The 22,273-nt window shown below is 35.9% G+C and overlaps 1 protein-coding gene across 5 annotated transcripts in view; it reads left to right on the forward strand.

Annotated features, from left to right (window-relative positions):
- The window catches only part of SESTD1 (SEC14 and spectrin domain containing 1), a 48,791-nt gene that overhangs the window by 21,942 nt on the left and 4,576 nt on the right, over window positions 1-22,273 (forward strand). For all 5 annotated transcript variants that reach the window (XM_033064406.2, XM_033064409.2, XM_033064410.2 and 2 more), the window contains 10 exons: window positions 4,640-4,753; window positions 6,045-6,142; window positions 6,492-6,547; window positions 9,022-9,233; window positions 12,818-12,940; window positions 16,142-16,336; window positions 16,943-17,057; window positions 18,202-18,361; window positions 20,970-21,051; window positions 21,376-21,498. In XM_033064406.2, the coding sequence (XP_032920297.1) occupies window positions 4,640-4,753; window positions 6,045-6,142; window positions 6,492-6,547; window positions 9,022-9,233; window positions 12,818-12,940; window positions 16,142-16,336; window positions 16,943-17,057; window positions 18,202-18,361; window positions 20,970-21,051; window positions 21,376-21,498 (1,278 nt within the window). The remainder of the gene's footprint in view (window positions 1-4,639; window positions 4,754-6,044; window positions 6,143-6,491; window positions 6,548-9,021; window positions 9,234-12,817; window positions 12,941-16,141; window positions 16,337-16,942; window positions 17,058-18,201; window positions 18,362-20,969; window positions 21,052-21,375; window positions 21,499-22,273) is intronic.

The raw sequence follows: 22,273 nt of genomic DNA on the forward strand, positions 1-22,273 counted from the left end.
AAAGATTGAGGAACACCATTTAAGTGTAAAAACTGCTGTGTTTTAGAGAGTTGGGAGGAGGAGATTTTGCTTTGATGATGTGAAACAAATCACTCTTTTAGTAGATGTAGTGCACTGTATTTGAGTGTGAGCTTTTCTTATGAGAACAAGGAACATAACAGGAAGAAAAAAATTACCATAAAAATAGAAGAAATGTACAGATTTGTACACAATGTAAAAATGCCTATATTTTGGTGAGGTTATTTTGCACATGCCATTCATTCAAGGAACTTAGAGAGAAAATAATCTCTGAGCCTCATTTAGATAGCAGATTAGTGCTTTAAAAATCAGTTTGTTGGGAGCAGGAAAGAAGATGTGCTTGTTCTTATCCGTGTGGAAATCAAAATTTGAAAAGTTCTTAGACTTTGGAGTAAGGAAATCAAGTGCATTTAAAAAAGGAATAAGAGAATGGAAAAATTAGGTGGTAAACTACTATGAATTAGTTGAAAAAATTAGATAGTATAGCATAAGGATCTTTATAATCCTGAAGTCCAAAGTCTGAGTAGTTCTAAATGCTTCACACTTCTACTGTAGCAGCTGACAGCTTTAACTCTAGTAAAGAGTGTCAGAAATTCCTTATGATAATTTCTCTGCAGCATCTGCTCTGGAAAATCTCAAGTTCTCTAATTTACCTTTTAAGAATGATGCTAATGAGTAGAGTGTTGCTCCACAGAATAAAGAATGAATAACACTTGGTAGGAAGTACGTAATTTTTGTCCATGTTCAGTTTAGTATTTTAAGAGTGCGGCACCAGAATTTGTAGCTTCCATGGGCTTTCCTAAAAAAACATATAGGAGTTTCAGTAAAAAAAAAATTTTTTAACTGCATCTCTTTTCATCTGTATGCATCTCTATTGCTGTTTTAATATGGGAGGCAATGGGTACTTGAGCAAATCAGGGAAGTGACTACATGGAGCTGGGGCATGTAAGTCTGCATTTATGTCACATCCTGAATTTTGTCCAAAAATAATGTGTTGAAAAATACAAGAATCTCTGCCTGTTTTCTCTTGGATGTAAAAATGAGAGTGTTCTGATTATTGTGAGGCCTAGAGGGAAGGTGGATGAGGGTAAAACCACGAGTGAAGGAGGCAGATCCTGGGAGTGGAGTTCATCCTGTGTTTATCTAGGTTCTGTCAACTGCTTTTGGGCTTCTGCTGTGACAGATTTCTATGCACTGGCCAGATAAACATCTAACTTGTGTTTCTTGGTATAATGTTAAAGAAAATTATCTTTGCTTAGATTAGTGTTCCGTGTCAAACAAATAATATCCCATGCTACTCAGCATTTAATCAAATGGTATTTTAAAAAATGGATTGAAATGGTATTTTGCTCCAAAAAATAGGATTATTCTCCTCAGGAAGAGGTAACCTTTGTTTCACTCCGTGTTCTGTGGCAGTGAAGATCATATTTAGTTTATGCTTGTTTAGATTTTATGTTCTCAAGGGACGCATGTATTGTTCTCTTTTGGAAAGCACCTACTCCTTTTCAGGCTCAGTAGTGTGGCTGCTCTGATATTACACACTTCACAAAAAAGCTCCTTCTTACTGAAAATTTACAGCTTCCTGTTCTCAAGTAACTCCTGGGTTTGACTCTTGTCTTGTTTGACTGTGTGGCACTTGTATTAAAGAGCTTTTGCGTTTCTTCCCTTTAGAGAGAAAGTAAGTTCAGATGGATGTATTTAACATTTTGGGGGCACTTTTATATGCCCTCTTGAATATCTAGAATTCTTCTCTCATCTTGACTTCTGCCTCAATCCCCTTGTAGATGATCAATGAAAATTGCAGAAAACAGCAAATGACTTAGAGAGGTCAGCTTACTGCAAACAGTATTTAAAGCTTTCTTATTACAAAAGATAAATGTTGCATGGATCAAAATAATGTATTTTCACTCCTGAGAAATAGAATTTTGCACTTAAGGCACAAGGCTTTGCATTCCATGTTTTTAACTTTTTCTTTCTTCCTTTGCTTGATGGCAAAGTTTATTTTGATTTTACTAAAAATAATGGCACTTCTGCTTTTCCCAAAGCACTGTTCTGAGTTATTTCTTTCAAGGCTTTCACAAGGATTTAGCAGGACAATACTGCACAGAGCAAGTTTACTGACTAGAGATGAGAGGATGAGAGCTGCTACCACTATTCCAGCGTTCTTTAAAAGGAACTGAGTGCAGATGATGATGCCATGACTGTGGTCAGCAGCAAAGAGGACATGTTTGAAACCTACTGCCATGCCAGCTTATTAGCTGTCCCTGTTGTCAGAAGTGGGTGGATCAAATGGGAAGGGAAGCAAAGATTAAAGGATTCAATAATTTATACTTTTTTTTTTTTTCTGTCTTACCATCTGTCCAAACCGATTTGTTTCTCCCTTGGGAAATTTAAGCTCTTCATTTTAACATCCAGCTATAATCTGCTGTCCAAAGGCTTTTACTTTGGATTATGAAAGCTGCTTTTTTTTGCCCACTTCTTTTGAAATCAACAGAGTTTGACTCGGAAGAGAAAAAAAAAGCAAAAAATAATTTCAGTTGCAAGCAAACAGAGTTATTTCTGATTTTATACCTGTAAATTACCTTATCTTTACCTGTGGTTATATGCTGAAGAGTGAAATTCAAAGGTAAGGGTGAAACACTAATTCATGAGAGAACTATTTCTAGGATGGGGTATTTTGACATCTGTTTTCACAAAAGGTCGAAGGTAATTATTCTATTTGGATTTTGAAACATTTTGGGAACCTGACAGCAGAAGTCTGCTGAGCTTGAAGCAGAATTCATATCTGTAAAAGAGAAGTGTCTTCTCACTGCGCACATTGCATTTTTCAAGATTTTTTTTCTTCTTTGCCTCTTGGTCTGTATACTATTAATCTGTAGCAGCTGATTAAAACATGATTTCTGAAGCTTCAGAGAGGCAAATTGCACTTTTGACACCTAGAAAATACCAAAGCTAATTTACTAATTTAAAGCATATAGAGGATGTTAGGTTAGCACTGCCACTATTTCAGGTTTAGAGCAAGAGCTAAATTCGGTTCAGGAACCTTTATTTCTGCCACGACTGAGTAAAAAATTCAAATGTTTGTTGATATTGTGAGAAGTTCAGACAGGATTTTAGCAGATAGCCCAGTGAACAGTCAATAAACAGTTTAAGAAATAACTGTTTTTTAAATCAGAAGCCTGGAGAATGAATGGGTTTGGGAGAAATGCTTTAAGCTACAATAAAGTTTATTAATGAGGTGGAAGTTTTTCTTTTTCGAAGTTTATTTAAAAAGATGTAGAAAATTTGGGTTTTGACCAAGTCTCTTTTGTGAGTTTTTATTTTTTTGTCAGAAAATTTTTTCATATGGCTGAAATATTCTTTTTTTTGTGCATGCTTTGGAAGCTGCCCTGTTTGCTTTAGTTTCCATACCAAAATGACCATATCAAAATTAGTTTGGTATAAACTGTCCCAAAAGAAGGAAGAGCCAAGGCTCTTTTTTTCTTCTTTCTTGGATGTAGAATCCTCTGGGGTTTGGGTTGGTGACTGGCATTACTTAAAGAAACTACTAGCCAATTCCATTTACAGCAGCCATGTACCATTAAGAGTACAGGACAATAGTGTATATTTGGATGTTGCTGAAAGGTTTTCCTCTGCAATAATAGACCGTTTGTTTGGAGCTACACTGAATTCTGTAGTTTCAGTATCTGCAGGGAACTGGAGCTGGAATAGAAGTCTCTCTCTAGTTAGCTATTTCCACATATTCTTGTGCCCTGCAAGAGTATGTGAATGATTTGATGGGTTATGGAAATTTCCTTTCCTTTTTTTCTTTTGTTTCTTGCTATATGCTGCCAATATGCCTGCTTCCATAGAGAGGAGTTATTCCACAGGAGTTATTCCTGGCTTAGCATATCATTCATTAAAGCAGCCTGTGCTACCAACTTCTGGTTTAGGCTTATATGAGTACAGCTCATTCAGGAGCCTCTAGAATGCAGAAATAAAAGCAAGAATTTAGTTTTCCGCCTAGCAGTGGACCTGTGTTTTCCTGTATGCTCTGATGTAACTGATGAACTAGATTTGTCTTCTGGGTGAATGACTCAAGCTTAAATTTTAAGCATACTAAGATTTGAGTCTTTGACTACTCATGGAAAGAGTATGATTGATCCAACTTTTGCTGAGCACATTTGCACAGTAAATGCAGGTGCTTTACTTTTGTGGCACAAGCTCACCTTTGGGACTGAAAGTATTGCCAGAGAGTGGTAAAAACCCTGAGTGCTTTGTAATATGATAGCCTGCTACTATATTCAATAGAAACAGATCATGTGGTATATGACTTAATCACAAAGCATCAGTTCCCAGCAGGAAAACAGATATCCAAGGAACACATTTCTTTTTCCCACTGTAAGCAGAGAAGGTGGTAAAGATGATGATCTTACAGCATCATGCATGAGGTATGCACTGCATGTCAGAATTACCTGTCTGGTTTAGGCCCACATTAATTGCAAACAGCCATATTTCATTTAAACATTTAGCAATAAAATCTGAATCACAGAAAGATCTGCTCAGTATCTCTAGGCACGCTTCTCAGATACTTCATGAAACCATGAGCATTACCTACAAGTGACCTATTTCGTTGTTGCAGGTTATTTTAGTATCTGCTAACAAGCTGACGAGATACATAGAACCATGCCAACTAACAGAAGATTTTGGAGGAACTCTCACCTATGATCACATGGATTGGCTGAATAAGAGGCTGGTTAGTTATCTTTGTCTTGGGGTTTGGGGGTTTTTTAATGTCTCCTTCTTGAGCCCTGAAATTTTTGTGTAGGAACTACAAAGCATGTAGGAAATGGTCACGTGTGTGGTCATGCAGTTCATCTACATGAATAGTCTTGTGATAAATACCACTGCCTTTGCTCAGAGGATGATAAAGCTAATGTATCAATTTGTTGAATAACCAGTTCCTTAAATGAAGCTCTTTTAGTAACACTAGTCCTTGAAGAGCCTGAGTCTGTGGTATAGTTGCTGTAAAGGGAAAATGGCTGCTTTAGGAGAAGACCAAAACAAGGAGAAGATACTTCGGACTCTGCATGTCCTTCTGGGTTATCTCTTAGATCTTGGTTCCTGTGGTTTTAAGCTGTCCTACACCAAAACCTCTGTCAGCAGAGTTTCCCCTGAGAAGCAGTAAATGTCTAGGAACAGCTACACTCTTTAATTATTAATCAGCACAAATTGTTTAAGCAACTGTCGGTGTGCATAGAATGTTCTTAATCTTTTCTTCATTGATACTTGCTTTTCAGTTATTTAAATTGAATTTTCAAAACAATATTTAATCTTTGACACAGCGTGTTTCCTTCCTGTGTAATCAGTTCTTAAAATGTGCCTTCAGGTGGGATCTCCAAGTCCTACTGCACTTGCTTTCCCCTGAAATTTTAAGCAGTTCTAGATACGTTAAAGAAAGGTCATTGGCAAGCTATTGATAAATAGTTTAATAACAGCAAAAAGACCTGAAAGTTACTGCATGTCATGTAAGGCAACCAGTCATGCTCAGTTCTGTTAAAATTAAAACCAACCCTCAGAAGTCAGGTACAGAGGAATTATCTGAGCAGTACACAGTGTCTTGACTGTACAGGTGTTACCTGAGACCAGAAACCTCTGAGCTCAACAAAACTGATGAGGCTATTTTATTCTATATAATCTTTCAATATAATATAATTAATTTTTCTTTTATTTTAATTATTCATTATAATGTGGTCCATTTGAATAGTGATTAGAAGCCAGAATCTTTGCAAAATTATTTTAATACTTCCAAGTAAGTTCATGTTCAGTGCAATATTTACTATCTCCCTAAGGAATCTTAGTGCTCTTAAGTGTTCCCTGAACAAAACTTTATTTTCTGTTGTTTCCTCCCTACCATCTGAATGCTGGGAAATAATACACTGTGTAGAGAATAAAGTATACTAATGGAACTGGATAAATTTGCACTGGTGCCTTCAAAACAGCTACCTAAAATTTTTATTTCTTACATTAAAACCTTCCTCTTTTAGGTATTTGAAAAGTTCACGAAAGAATCAACATCTTTACTGGATGAGCTTGCTCTAATTAACAATGGAAGTGATAAAGGAACTCAACAAGAGAGAGAGAGGTATGTGATTCACTTTTTGAAGTCAATGCTTTTGGATTATAAAATTTCATTTGTATTCCAAAAATGATACACCTTAAATGTATAAAGATACACCTTGAAAATGTATAAAGAAATTCTAATTTCTAATATAGACTATAAAATGTGTGTGTGTGTAGATGGATGCTCATTCAACTGATTACATGCACCTCCACTTGTGTTTTGATTTAATGAGTTGAAAAATTGAGGACTTTACTAAGTGAGGAAAAAAACGTAGTCTTTTAAGACCGTTAGGTAGTTCTAGCCTTAACTGAAGTTTTTACTGCTACTGTAATGCAAATTTTAATAATGTGTTTTGTTATTTTTTTCAAAGATCAATAGATTTGAACTTCCTTCCATCAGTTGATCCTGAGACGGTATTGCAGACAGGTATAGTAAGTCAAAAAATCAGAATGTTGGTCAGTAATGTGACATATTTCATTTTAGGCCCCAACTGAAAGCACGGAGAGCACAGTTGTTATCTTAGTCATCTTCACAATGTAACAAGCTTATCAACTACTGTGATCTTTGGGTGAAAAAAAGTGATGCTAAGAAATGGTAGAACTCCAAACATGTCTTTTTAAATACGTATTTTTATAATCCCACTAACATCTTCACAGTATTGCCATAACTATTACATTTAATTTTGGGAATGCTTTGTTTCTAGCGGGATTCAATATATATGCTTTATAGAATGAATTCATCTCAGTAGCCACCAAATGATTACAATACAGAAAGCATTTTCCTGCTCAGTTCTGGCAATTTGCATCGGTCTAGTTCAGTTCTAGTTCATCAGTCTAGCTGATCATCTGTCAGAAAAGTGAAACATACTTCACTTCTTGGACTCTCTTCTCAGCATTAAATGTTTTGGAATTCTTTAACATGTTTGATTTAGGGTGAAATCCTATTAACAATAAAGTATAATAGGCTATTGATTTGGACTGCATTTTTTTTTTTAATTAGTGCCTTTGTGGAATAAGAAGTAATGCATAGTGTTAGGTGATGATCAGAGTCTGAGTGCTTCTAATTTTTACCCTATAGCCTCCTATAAACGAATGTGTGGATCACATGTAATACTTGTCACAGTGGCTTTATGTGTCCTCTGTGTAAAAATTTAGCTTATCTAGATCTGGGATAATACTGTCTTGAATTAAAATGTGAAACAATCATGTCTTACTCTGGTCTTTGAAGTTTTTAAAACATGAAGTATCTGTAGACAGTGTCACTAGATTTTAGCCTAATTGTCTAATAGTATGATTTTTGGACAAAACAACACTTCAATTTTGCATAAAGCAGATAGCACCTTAGCCCATTAGTTTATATACATTCTATATTTTCTTAATTTTGGTAATGAATTTTTTTTTTGGTGCTATAAAGTTTCATCATTTCCATGAGACTGGATGATACTTATGTCTCCTTTCCAACTCAACAAATTCTGTGATTAAATCATGGGAGTTTGAAGAGGCAAAGAGAAGAATTTAACTCCCCCCAATTAAGTTTTAATCTCCTAAGGATAGATGTGAAGAGAGGGTTTAGATAAAAGGTTTCTGTCTTCCATAACTACAGTGCTTTTCTTTTCACAACGTCCAAATCCGTATATATAGTTCATAGACTTTCATAAGAGCTTAATTCAAAAAGACGTTTTTACCTGGAAAAATGCTGATCCTTTGCTGCTGAAACAATACAATAAAATATAAAAATTACCCCAGTAGAACAAACTTGTAAAAAAGTTTGTTTTCTCTGCAACTATCTGTACCTACCTGTGGAGTGTTATAAAAGATGAAGTCCAAGATGTTTTAACTGTAGTACAGCAAAATATATTTGAATTCTTAAGACATTTTCATTTCACAGTAATATATGCTGAGTAATTTAAAGTTGTTTGATGCAATCTTCAATGCCCTTGACATTTGGAATGTCTCAATAATAACAGTTGAACTTAGTCTTTTGTTTCTGCATTTTCCTTGAGGTATTACTGTTACTCAAGTAGTAGGTTTTTTCTTTTAGTGAACTGTCGTGTTACCCTTTTAAAACCTGCAGAACTAATGATCTCCAACTAGCACATTTTCACTTTCACACCAATATCTCTTTAGTGACCGAACACCATTTTATTTTAAGTGTTTCACTGAACTTTTGAGGAACAAATCAATGATCTGGGTTTACTTGTAGTGTGGTGTTTACATACTGAGAACTTTAACACAACAATTGCATTCTTCAAACAGTTTAAGCAAAAGATTAAGTAGTCAAAACATACTATTTTTGTGTGTATGAAAGTCACTGCACTCTAGAGAGTCTGTAACTTGATATGAAGCCTAAGAACTCAAAGAAAAGGGCAAGACTGGTGAGAACAGAACACTAAAAAAATAGTTATTATTCAGCTTCATGCTCTCTGTGAGAGTTGTACTTGATATAAAAATCCTGAAAAACAACACAGAAATTACGCAGTCAGATTTTTAGTGCCTCCATTTTAGAGCATTCATTCAATATAAGAACATGAATTGTTTGAGAGAAATACTTTGGATGCTACTCACAATTTTGAAGTAAATCAATACTTCAGTTGTTTCAGACTCAGGTTTGTGCTTTTCAGTGTTCTTTGCGTTAATCAATGCTATTATCATTTTGAATGTTAGCTACAGTATCTCTTCTATAAATCTGAAATATCCCACATTTCTTTTCTTCTGTTTTGTGGCTGATCCAGCCCCACAAACTGTGACCAAAGCTCTTCATGAAATTGTATCATTAAATGCCCAATGCATGACAAATCATGAGCTGTAAAAAGGCACTGCTGATGGTTTAAAAGCAGTCTTACTACTGATTGTGGCTTGTTCTTTGAATGTAGATTAAGCAGATTCTGTGTATTCTCTAAGGTCACGAGTTGCTGTCGGAGTTACAGCAGCGTCGGTTCAATGGCTCTGACGGAGGGGTGTCCTGGTCCCCGATGGATGATGAGCTGCTGGCTCAGCCACAGGTCATGAAGCTGCTGGACTCGCTCAGGGAGCAGTACACTCGCTACCAGGAGGTTTGTAGGCAGCGAAGCAAGCGCACACAGCTCGAGGAGATTCAGCAGAAGGTAATGCAGGTAAGCTTGGAACCGCTCTTGAATGCGCCGAGGTGGAGTTTTGAGCTCAAGTCCCGGCCTGTGATTTCTGCAACAATCCAAGGGGAGAGCTGAATGCCTCCCGTCACTTCACAAATGTCAGCGTGCTGGTTTCACTCAGTGCTTTACATTGTGGCTGCCACAGTGACTTTCCAAAGGCTGTTCTGATTTGTGGAGGTTGTTAAAAATGTGCTCTCTTGCCTTGGGGCTGCCCTGTGCTGCACACTGTGGCGGTGCATGGCTGCATTGCTGGAGATGCAAATGCTGGCGTTTACCCTGCTGGCAAAGAGAGGAACACCTTTACTGAGCACCAGCTTTGCTTGAGGGTTGAAAACCTTCCCCTGCCTATGTCATTTAAAGTTCCTGTTAATGAAGGTAAACCATTATTTATTCCTTTATTTATCTAATACTTGATGGTTTAACCTAAGCTGAAGTGCTTAAACTGTCTGTATTTCAGGGACACCCTGACAAGAATGAATATAAATTTCCTAATCCATTGCATGTTAAAGGTCATGATGAACTGGTTTGGTCCTTTGGAAACAGCTGTGTAATTAGCACTTCCAACATTTTCTCAGCAGAGTCTCAGTAGAGAAAATCAAGGAAATTGGAATTAATTTATTCTTCGTGTGTTTATCATTTGAAATTAGATATGTATATTTTTAAGATTATGTGTAGTTTGAATATGCAGAAAATGGAATAGATAATTGCTTTTAACCTTTCGACATTGCCATTTCTAATGCATGAGAAGGGCAAGTTGCACTTTACAGCATTGTGGATATGGGTAAAAATAAAAACTAATAAATTTTGTGATGTCTAGCAGTGAAAACAGGAACCTACCGAGTAGATAATTTCTACAGTAATTCGATTACTGTAAAAATTCTAAAAAGCAGATCTAATTTGTTGATACATTGAGCTGGAAGTATTAAAAATATGAGAGATTAATATAATCCTAGATAGAGCATATCACCACAGTTTTGGGTATAATCAGGTGAGAGTTTTTTCCTGTGTTTAAGTGTTAGTGGTTGAACAAGATGTGATTTTTATCATACTTTGGCAAACTGACATTGTTAATGCATTTACATAGAATTATTTACAATTACTCAGCTTCATTTTTCAGTATTTGTAGTAGAAATAGTTACTTGTTTGCTCTGTGTACACTGCAGATGTTACCTGGCAAGTGAACTGAGTTTCAGCACACAGGAAGAATGTGCTTTGCTCTTTTGCCAAGCTAATCAGTTTTTTTAAAGTGTATTTAAAAGCATTCTAAATAGCATACAAATATTTGAGAAAAACATACTAAATCTAGGAAATTATTTTGTTTCCTTTGGGTTTACAGCAAAAAATTAGGCTAATAGAGTTAAAAGCTAAAAGTAAGAAGCTAATGATGTACAGAAGGAAGCCAATGGAGGAAAAGTTGCCTTGGAATTTGTTTTGACAAAATAAACAGAAGTTGCCTGATAAGATTACTTGCAATACTTTAATTAGAATGGGTGTTTTTCCTTTGTGTTGCTGTTCCTTTTTTATTTTGTGTTTTGATCTTCTGCTAGCTTTCTTTACAGTTAATATTCCTATTTCATTATTTGTGTACCATCTTATATTGCTAACCACTCCTGGCTTGCTTTTGTGTTCATGTCTCAATTTCACTACTTGCTCCTTATTGTGACGTGCTTAGTTCTTACTCCTATCTGAAAGCCCTCTTATCCAAAACCAAGTCTCTCCCTTATGCCTTCAATATCCTACCCTCTCTTTTGAATTACCCCTTTTGCCATGGTTTTGTTTACCTCTCCAGTGTCTTTCATTCTGTAATGTAAAGGATGCTGTGATTGTCAGATGTTCTGTAATAAGCAGTTTTTCTGAATGCTGCTTATTATTGTAACTGTAGGTTAGGAGACACTCTGGCTTTGTCCTCCTTAGGCAGAGGTGTTAATTGCTATTTTTATAATCTTAATTCACAAAAAAGTGAGGTCTTGGAGTAGCCTTGTCACTAATGATTTTGAAGTTTATTTTATGAAAATTGCATCTCATTTTTCTATGTGTTCCCTCCTCAGTTTAAGCATCTGTCACAAGAACAGCCATGTGCTGTCCTAAGCAGTTGCAGAGTCAATGTAGTAGTTGCTGGAAACTTGTAATGGGGAGATGGTTTTGGGTTTTGACCAGAGAGGGCAACTGCTAAGCAGTAGCCTTGTCCAGTGTTTCAGACTGTGATGAGAGCTGTCATTTCCATGTGTAAGTTTTCCAGGCCACTCTGACCTTAGTGGGGGACATCTGGGTCCCTTCACTTCTAGGTCAGTTCCATATTTAACCCGTAACAGCTGTGCAGAGGTGCTGAGCACAACAGGAAGTTTCTCTTTAAACAAAAAAGAACCTGCAACTGTAGAGTCTTAATTTGTCCTAGAAATGAAAAGCAAGGAAGACTCAGAATACTTTAGGAGCAATGAATATATGCTCTGAAGCAGTGCTTTGGCATGGGCAAAAAGGGCAGTGGGAAGGCAAATAAATAATGACTCAAAGCTGGAGTCAATTGAGCAGCCTTCTCTAACAATGGTTGTTCTTGATTACTGCTACAGTGCAGTCTAGCAGCACGAGCAAAGTGGTCCAATTAGTCCCCGTTTCATTTGTCTTCATGGTTATGGGGTTACATTGTGTATTGTATTATGTTTCCTGAAAAATCTGTGTGAAGCTGTTTTGTGATCAATGTTTAAACAAAACCCACATTAAAGACAGGAAGCTGGCTTCCTATGCCTTTTTATTAAGGTTCAGAATCTGAAGGTATTCCTACATTTCCTTACTTCAGCACTCCATTAGTGACTTCTGCACTTGGCTTCATTGCAACTATATCTGTTTCCCAGATATTTAAAAATTTATCAGGAAAAATTTCCACAGATATCATCTGATAATTCAAATGTGTGTAAGAAAAGCAAGATTTGAGACATTTGAGTAATATTTACATCAAAAAATAGTTTCAAAATAACAATAAAAGAAATCCAATACTATAGTCCGAAGTTGTGTTGCTGTGACCCTGCAAAGACAAAGTCCATGAGATGTGGCCACAAAAACTCAGTAACAGGTTTGTGTTATTTGAATAGAGCAAGTTAATGCGCAAGCTTAATTTTGAAACAAATATATATTCTGTACTTGAATGTTAGTTTATTCCGCAAAAAAGGGAGAAATCTCTCAGGTTTGAGGTTGAGTACAACTGTGCATTGTAATCACTTGGGCAAAAAAAATTGTGGTTTGAACACAAGAGGTCCATTATCATTGTGTTTTGAGCTCTTTTATTGACAAGAGGTATGGAATGACAATTGTCTATATGAAAAGTCTTGTCATAGCTGCCACCTGATTTCATGGAGCTGACAGGCTGAGGTTAATGAAAATAGTTTCTATTTAGAACTTTGAAGGATGTGAATGGGCTCAACAGCAAGATTTTTACAGAGCTGAAAAAGGTCTATTTTTTTTATAAACATATGCTTATTTTTATTTATACTTATGTTACAAAATTCTGTTTATACCAGTTTTTGTGTAATTGATTTGCTACTTTGTTGTTATCATTTTTATCTTACTGACAGGTAGTCAATTGGCTTGAAGGACCTGGATCAGAACAACTAAGAACCCAGTGGGGAATAGGAGATTCCATTAGAGCTTCACAAGCTTTGCAACAGAAACATGAAGAGATTGAGAGTCAGCACAGTGTGAGATTTCCCATATCCTTTTCACGTATCAAAATAATTCTAAATGCATGTAGTTATGAGCAATGTATTTTGGTTATGAGTATCTAGGAATTTTGCATAGTGCATGATGTTATGAGCTACAGAGGAAATTACGTGAGCAGTAATTTCATATGGTCATTATATTTGCTTTTTTTTTTTTTCATTGCAGAAAAATACAGATTTCTATCTGTGATTTTTCTTGGGTTTAGTATGGTACAGCAGTTCTTAAATTTTCATGTAGAGTAGAAGGAATAAATTTACTTTTTTCTCTCTGCAAAATGTCTGAGAAGTCCTGCACTTCTTAGGTGAATAACTTAATGGTTTTTATCTCTATTAGACTGCACTTACCAATCACTGAAACTGGCTTAAGATTTTCACTGATCAAGACTTTAGATATACTTTATGTTCATAATGAAATCATGGGGATGCTGTTTTATAACTACACTAACTTGATGCCTTTGCTTCTAATTTTGAATACTTCCTAAGCTTCAGCAGAATTGTCTTTCCATCAGATGATTAACTATAATTAGGTTATGAATATTCAGTGCTCCCAAAGGGAGTTTTGCCCACAGTGCTGTTCACCTTTTGTGACTTTCCTTGATGTAGACACTGGCAATTTTGTCCACTTTTCCTAAGTTCTGTTGGCAGTCATGGCAACAAAAATAGTCACTGGGTTATAGTTTTTCAGACATAATTTAAGGGGTGGAAAAAAGCCCCCAAACCTTTAGTCTGAGGAACACGGCACCCTAAACAACACTAGTTCTCTACTGACTCCACCTTCAGTGAGTATGGTTTCCTTGCTGGATGCAGCAGTGTAGGTGTTTGTGTTTGGTTAAGTAAATCCAATCTCCCCTGTGTTGTCATTTTTTCAAGCAGTGTGGAAACCAGTACCTTCCAAAGTGTAAAACATCGTGCAGTTGAAATCCTAATTGGAAAAGAAAAAAAAACACAACAAAAGCACCCTAGACAACCTACTTCATTGGCAAAAATTAATTTGAGTGTCTCTGTTATATTGCTGTTTCAAAGTGAAAAGAGAAACCAAACTGAACATACTTTGTTTTTTCACTTGGATACCTATGGCAGAGAATTGTGATTTAGCTGGGGCTCAATGCAGTCCCTTCAAGTCATTGAAATCCACTGAAGTTTGTAGGCTGCCCTACAGTGTGCTGAAGCACTGGCAGCATGGAACACAGCTTGGTTCTCAGGTGCTGGCAGGAGTTTGCAGAAATAAGTCAGAAAAAAAAATATTTTATGTCAAAATAAGTAATTGGAAGACCACTCTCCTACCTTAAATTTAGATGACTGTAGAGATTAAAACTATTTCTTGTCAACAACCCTAGAAAAATGTGCTTTGCCTTTTCAATTTTTAGTGTACATTTCCTCTTTCATTGTTTTCCTGTTTTTTATCCTAATAATTGAATTGACAGCTTGTATGTTTGCTTTCATCACCTTCTGTTTAATGTTGATTATAGTATTTTGAAGAGACTTAACACAAAATCTTGATTTGTTTTGAAAATACTTTTTTTTCTTCAATTTACTCTGAAGTGAAAAAAATAATTTCCATAGGGTGCATTTTTGTGGGGAGAAGGTGGTTGGATTTTTGGGGTTTTAATTTTCTGATAGCTTTATTCATGAGCAATACACTAGAACTGGTTTTTTTTGAGAAGGTCTTTGCTCTATGGGTTTGAGCTGTCATATGCAACTGTGGTTAAGTTCTCCCATGAAAAAGATGAGAAACAATTTTATATTTGGTTTTCTGGTATCTTAATTTTACTGATAGCTTTATCAAAATAAATTACTGCAACTCTTACTTTAATGCTAAAAATAAAAACTGAAAAAACCCCAAAATCCTTAAACATATTCATCTAAAGTTTTTTGACTTCTCATATTATAGTTTATATGTCACATTTAGCTGGACCTGTATGTTCAGTATCAAAGAATTATGTTCAGTGAACTGATTGTGCTGAATCTGTGTGTCTGCAGTACACATGTACACAATGGAAGATGTTTTCACATTATGTCATCGTAGTTACCCCTTTTGGGACAGATGAGAGATGTATTCTGCTCGTAAATTTTTGACTGATTGCTAATTTTTTTCATTACTTTCTCTTTGCTCCCCTCCTTGCTCTTTTCATATTCTCTTTTTTCTGTGAGCAGATGGTAGAGGCAGCTTTGGGAAAAAAGAAAAAAATTTCAGAATATGGATATTTATACTCCGTTTTGCATGATTTGTAAATAAATGATGCAAAAGCTGAAGACATAATTTACAAAATTCTAAACATCCCAATAGGAGCAAGACAAGAATACAAATTAAATCAAGAATTGTAGGCCAAGAGATGGTGCTGTTCCATAGAAATACATAGGACACTTCAAGGTCAAAATTAGAGCTGTTGAGCAAACACATTTTGCTTTACAGGCATCTCAGTCATGCAAGATGTGAATGTGATCTGGATGTATCAAGCTGTTTTTAAATCTCCTCAAATTGTTAAATATTTGAACTGTTTTCCTCTGCAAATACACCAATAGGACAACCTAACTAAATCTTATGTATTCAGTAATCAAGCCATGTGAAGAACAAATCTGCACATTTTAAATTGAATAGTATAAAGCTTTCCTTAAATAAGGAACAAAGATCATTTTGAAGTTTCTGTGCATGGATTCTTTTGTTCAGAAGATAGACATTACTTCCACTTTGTCAACAGCAGTATTTTTTTCTAAATTTTAAGGAAGTTATTGCTACTTTCAGTCATGTCACTGAAAGTAACACCTGGATAGTCCTGTGAACAGCTTTTTATAATTGCTGATCACTTGGCAAAAGTGATCTTTTGTTTCAGTAGACCAGTACAGACATTTAAGCACTGGAAATTTGTCTTAAAATGTTGGAATTCCTCTTTTGGTGGAAGTTTGTGCTGGGACTAGGAGCCATGCATTGAACTTTTCCCATCTTTAAGCACTGTATTTTTTATACTACAATGCATGTATTAAAATCTACTAAGCCCTTTATTGAGAGTTGATTTGAAATCAGGAATATTTTTTCCTTGTCTTTGAGGTAGTATAATCTGTATTTACCTGCTTTTTCAATCAAAGTTTTCAAATTTATTAGCCTGCAATTGAGTGTATACCATTAAAGAGAAATAAAATTGTATTTGGCATTTTTAATTCTTCATCTTCTTGTGTTTCTAGGAGTGGTTTGCTGTTTATGTTGAGCTTAATCAGCAGATAGCAGCTCTTCTAAATGCAGGGGATGAGGAGGACCTTGTGGAATTGAAAGCATTGCAGCAACAGCTGAGTGATGTGTGTTACAGGCAGGCCAGTCAGCTGGAATTCAGGCAGAACCTATTACAAGCAGCACTTGAATTCCACAGTGTTGCCCAGGATGTAAGTGTTTCTTTTTAATTTTTTTAAGGCGTTGTCAATGAAGTAGTGCCTTAGTATTGTAAGTGTTGAATACATTGGAAAAATATTCAGAGAGATGAGGGGAAATATAATGTCACTTGGAAAATACTATAAGTCATAATTTACTCTAATTGAAACACTGAGAAAATTGGCTCCCCCTTTTTTTAGGATGGAAGTACTTTGTAATAAGTCTTATATTTCAGTAGTGTTTGAAATAAAAGGGTTACTAGTTGGAAAGTTACTTTTTTGCCCCTCTTTTTTTTATTTAGAGGCAAATGCATTAATTGAACTGGAATTTGTTGTACTTTTCATAGTTTCTTTTTGTAAAATGGCATGTTTTTTCCCTATATTTTTTTTACAAAGCAAGTAGAATCTTGGCTTCTTACTCTCCCACCATCTGGGGATGTGTGCTCTTGGATTTCTACAAGGCAGATGGGTCATTTATCTTTCATCTAGACTTTCATTTCCTGTAGCTGCAAAGAGAAATTTGAAAATGACAAATTTCCAAGCATTTAGAAGATTGTAGACCCAACCATTGGAAGCTCAAACTTCTTTTTAAATATCAGCATTTATGTTCTTACATTTTAGTTGTCTCAGCAGTTGGATGGTTTACTAGGAATGTTGTGTGTGGATGTAGCACCAGCAGATGGAGCATCAATTCAACAAACATTGAAACTACTGGAAGAGAAATTGAAAAGTGTTGGTAAGCAAGATATTTCTTCATTTCAGACACACACATTCTAATGAGTGCATTATGGGGGGAAGATACAGTAATCCCTTTTAAAAATCACCAGAAAAGCAGGGGATAAAGATGTTACAACTTCTGATTCCTCACTATGTAATGTTCCACTGAGCAGGCTTATGCCATCTACTGTGTAGTAGTTTTGTCTGGGGAAATGACCTGGAACTGTTTTCTTTTGAATGTTTTACATCGAATATATGTATATATATATATATATATATATATATTTGTTATATACCATTATCATGCATTTCATCTGTAAACCATCTTCTTTCCCCCATTAATCATCTGTAGTGCCTTGGAATTACAGTGCTTAGATCATGTTTTTGTCTCCAGAACTGATGCCTTGATTATTAGGGTTTTATCCACTCAGTTTTAGAATGCTTGTACTGGGTGTTTTGCAGAAACTTTGAATGTATATGTTAATAAATGGCACATTGAAGGTTGTTCCACTGTCAAGCATATGGAATTGATTATTTCAGTTGGAAGGGGCTTACAGTGATCAACTTGTTCATTAAGTTATGGGAGAAAGAGCTGCAAAGAAAAGGAATTTATGGTAGGAGTAGATGTGATTGGAATATAACAGTTTGATGCATAAATGAGATATTCCTTCAGGAAAACAGATAGAGCTGCTCAATAAGAGATGGAACAGCAGATCCCAAGGGTTGGCAGATTTCAGTGTAGAAAATTGTATCAGCCGTATCAGATGTATTATAAAGCAGCAACTTCTGCCTGCAGTGGAAGAACACTTAGGCTACAACTGCTTAGCAGTGATAAATATTTTAGGAATTATGTAGCTGTGTGGATGAAAACCATTACTTAGCTGTGTATATGCTGAAAAGTTGACATGCTGTCAACTTCTGTTCCTTTTCTTGTAATCTGCTAGAACATAAAATAGCAAAGCCTCAGTTCTTTGTTAATATAGACAAATGCTCACTCAAACTTGAGTTGGTAAGGGTGGTGAAGGACATAGTAATGTCCTTTTCATTTTCCAGGTTCCAGTCTTCATCCACGTATGATTCTGTTGCATTTTATCTCCCTCCATTGAGGAAAAAACCACCAAAATTCTGAGTGATCATTGACTTTTTTTCTTTTCTTTTACTAGACTTAGGCTTGCAAGGCTTGCGTGAGAAAGGTCAAAGTCTTCTTGATCAGATATCTAACCAGGCATCATGGGCTTATGGAAAAGATGTGACCATTGAAAACAAAGAAAATGTGGACCATATCCAAGGAGTGATGGAAGATATGCAGCTAAGAAAACAAAGGTAAGAACAATTCTAGTCATTAAGATTTTTATGTGTTAACAAGTCACTTTTTATACAATTTAGTTTTTTTTAAAGAACCCATTTTGTTTTATGTTGAGTTAAAGGATGCATCACAACTCTAATTTATATTTTTATATATTTGAATGGGACAAACTTTCCTGACTAACCTGTTGTAGTGTATTCCTAGAAACAAGCACCTTTTATATTTTGGTACTGGATGGAGTACTTGAATGCTTTCCTGTACTTGTAAATGCTCAAAAATTATACATTCATATTATATAGAGCTATAAAAATATGCAAGAGGCATCTTTTATATGTTAGCAGTTTGAGATGGAATTGTAGTAAGACTACAGTATGGTGGTGGGTGTAAAATCATTTTTATCATAAGCTCTGTCCTTTGAGTATGGTATTTTCATTCCTGAAGATAGGAAGACAAATGAGATGGTGTTGGAGGGGACAGGGTACCAAATGGAGGCACAGATTTTCAATTTTCAGAAGAAAAGACAATGGGATACCAGACCATATAGTCACCCCAGGACATAGGATTTATGAGTTTTGGAAAATAATAGAGTGAGGGATGAAGTTGCAGTTGGGAAAAATTTTGGAGAAAGTTGAAATTATAAGAAGGATGGATTTTGCCGTTGTCCTCTTCCTCCAGAATGTGATTATTTATAAATTAAAGATGTACTGGATTTTCTGTAGTACTGCCTTTTTTTTCTACTGAACAGTGTGAAAGAATGAGATGCTATTGCCAGTATTACTGCTGGACCCCCTGAGACAATGGAGTACTGTCCACAGAAAGGGCCTGATGTTCAAGGGCAAAAAGATGCCTCTAGGCAACAGCAGGGTCTAGTGAGCATCAAATTGCCCGTTTTACAAATTAATTCCACCATTCATAAATTGTTTTCTTAGGGAGCTTAGTGTAAGGAGCTATGTGTTTTGGTAGTGCTTAGAGAAAATTCTGTTTTAAGTTTGCCCTCTGAATCCTATTAATTTAAGCGTTACTTGTGTTTAGAGGGCCAGCTGCAAAAAACTACAAGAGGATGTGTCACTGTGCAATAAAATGGCAGTGGGAATTCCATACTGAGAAAAGAGATGTTTGTGGGAGAAGGAAAGACTTTACAGACACAGTAATGAACTCTGAATCAGCTGTGAACTCAATGATAAACATTGGAGAACTTGCAGAAATTGCTTTAGTGTTCAAACACACAGGGAAAAGCAAGTAGAATGCTAAGAATTATTAGGAAAGGAATAAAAAACTGAAAGAAGAATGTAATTGTGTCACTGTATAGATAGGTAGTCCATTTCTGTTCGTGATACACAATTCTGCTCCGTGCTCTCAAAAAGGTTATAGAATTATGGGAACTCAGTTAAAGGACTAAAACATGAATAATATTTCCAAACAAAGCTATGAAGCAGCTTTCAGATGGTGAATGATTAAACAAGGTTTTTTAGCCTGGATGAGAGACAAAGAAGTGAAAGAACGAAGTATCTCTCAGTAGCATGTAATAGTATTTTTTGAAACATTTAATTTTATTTTTTTTCCCAAGTTCTGTTGAATATTTCTTGTTATTTACATACACATGTTGTGTTTATTTTTAGAGGCATTTTGCTGCTTTATTTACAGTTTTGGAACCCATAAAGTGTTTTCCTGCATTATTAGAGCAGCTGATGCCCTTTCAGTGTAAGCATTGCAAGACATGTAACAAAACACAGCATGCTAACAAACTGTTCTTTGGAAGAGCTTGTGTTTGTAACCAGTTTGGAAAAGATCATGCACACAGTCTTTTGCATTTGCTTATAAAGCCAACTGTTGTTGACATTAGTAATTCCTTTTGCACTGAACAGGAGCATGAGTCTTGCTGTCTACTTAGTAGGCTCTGAAATTGGAAAGCATTCTGCTAAATGTATTAGCTTTGGTCTCAATGTGGAAGGAGAAGGACTTTCAGCACTTTTATTGGAATTCTGGAGAAATAACTGCAAATTGTGCTTAATTCAGAACAACATAATTAGGGTCAGTTTTTATATCAGTTAGATTTTGAAATGCTTCCTGACTAGTAAAGCGAAGGACATCGTCACATAAGGGTTCAGATATTGCCATCTTTATTCAGATAAAAAGAAAAATGGAAAAATGTATTATCTTTTAAACAGCCTCATTGTATTAATCAAGAAAACTTTGCCCCCAGCAAACAGTACAATTTGGGATTATGCCAGGTTGAAGCCAACTTTCGTCTAAATTTTAGTAGGATAAAGTCTGTCTTAGCCACATAAACCTCTGTGTTGCAGAGTTTAGCAGTGCAGCAAGGTAAGGAACTTGGGATGATGCTGCAAGACCTTGTAGGTGTCTCTGGTGTTACTGCCTCCACCTTCATATTAGAAATCTTGAGGATGATGTTTTTGGTGACTTGGAGTGCTCAGTTGTATTTATTTCAATTTTCTTATTGTTCTCTGTGGCATTAAGGTACTTTGACCAAACTAAGCAGCTTTGATCATCTTTTCATGAGTGATTGTATTTAATGCTTCTCACTTGAAATCATTGTTGTCAATATCAGAGTGTTTTGTGTCTGCTGTACATGTGTTGATGCGTGTTTCTGTGCTGCTGTTTAAGGTGTGAGGATATGGTGGATGTGCGGCGGCTGAAGATGCTTCAGATGGTGCAGTTGTTTAAATGCGAAGAGGATGCTGCTCAGGTATGGAAATACCTCTAGAATTTCATCATTCTGGTTTTGTAGACCACTGGGTTGATTTATGGGGGCTGGTAGTTTTACAGTACTTTTTTTGCAACTTTCAAATGTAGTTTTGTTTAGGGAATGTGTATAGTGAAAAAGAAAGGATATAGCAATGTCTGAAAATAAGGTGTATTTGGGGATTGCATGCATGATTTACTAGCTTGTGACAGCTCATTTAACTTCTTTCTTATGCCGAAATTATATGCTAGTACTGAAGTAACGTTACCCTTCTGGCTTAATTTCTTTTTAATGTATTAGTTTTTATTCTTTTGGCTTATTTTTAAGGCAGTAGAATGGTTAAGTGAACTGTTGGATGCTCTGCTGAAGACACACATCCGACTGGGAGATGATGCTCAAGAAACAAAAGTTTTACTGGAGAAACATCGAAAATTTGTTGATGTTGCACAGGTGAAATGTGTTATTTTTTTAGCAATATGGGCTTTGTGCAGTTTCATATCCTCTCCTAAACAGAATCAATATCTGTATGGACAGTCATTGAACAGCTGTCACTGGTCTTACTGGTTTGCCTCAATGCCTGAGTGAAGAAATTGATTGCTGAAGTTGGTGAGGGGCCTAATGAGATATTGTAGTTCCATCAGGAGCAGCAATGCTGCAGGTCACTACCTTAGTTAACCTTCATACAGGCAATGCAATCAACCAAATAAAGTTCATTGGCTTTTGTAAAAGACACATCTCAAACAATCTTTAAAATTACTTTTGACAAGCTGAGCCAAAACTCAGTCGGGTGCTTTATCAGTCATTTACTGCTTTTTAAGAGAGTCTTATTTGCACTTGTTAATTAACAGATGTGATGTTTTCTAATTCCACCTTTTGCACTGGAACTGATATTCTCTTTTGATGAATAAGAGTTGATGATGGCAGGAGGGTCATTTGCTGTCAGTGATGTGCCTCAGGGCACCTGGATGCTGGCTGACCAAAGCCATGGTGCCAGTGAAGTCAGGGAGACAGTCCTCTCAGCAGTGAATGTCAGGTATCTCTTGGAAGATCCAACGAGCTGTTCAGAATTTTTGGGAAGATCTCTTGCTTTGCCAGTGTGAATGCTAGGCAGCAGCAGATACTAAATTTTTTTTAAGAGTGAAAGCACTGTTTGGTCATTTCAATTTTATTCTTACTTCATCAGCATTTTCTAGTAGACCAGATTAGTTCAATGTACTTTGTAAAC

The sequence above is a fragment of the Catharus ustulatus genome, chromosome 7, assembly GCF_009819885.2.
Source record: "Catharus ustulatus isolate bCatUst1 chromosome 7, bCatUst1.pri.v2, whole genome shotgun sequence".
Classification (NCBI taxonomy): domain Eukaryota; kingdom Metazoa; phylum Chordata; class Aves; order Passeriformes; family Turdidae; genus Catharus; species Catharus ustulatus.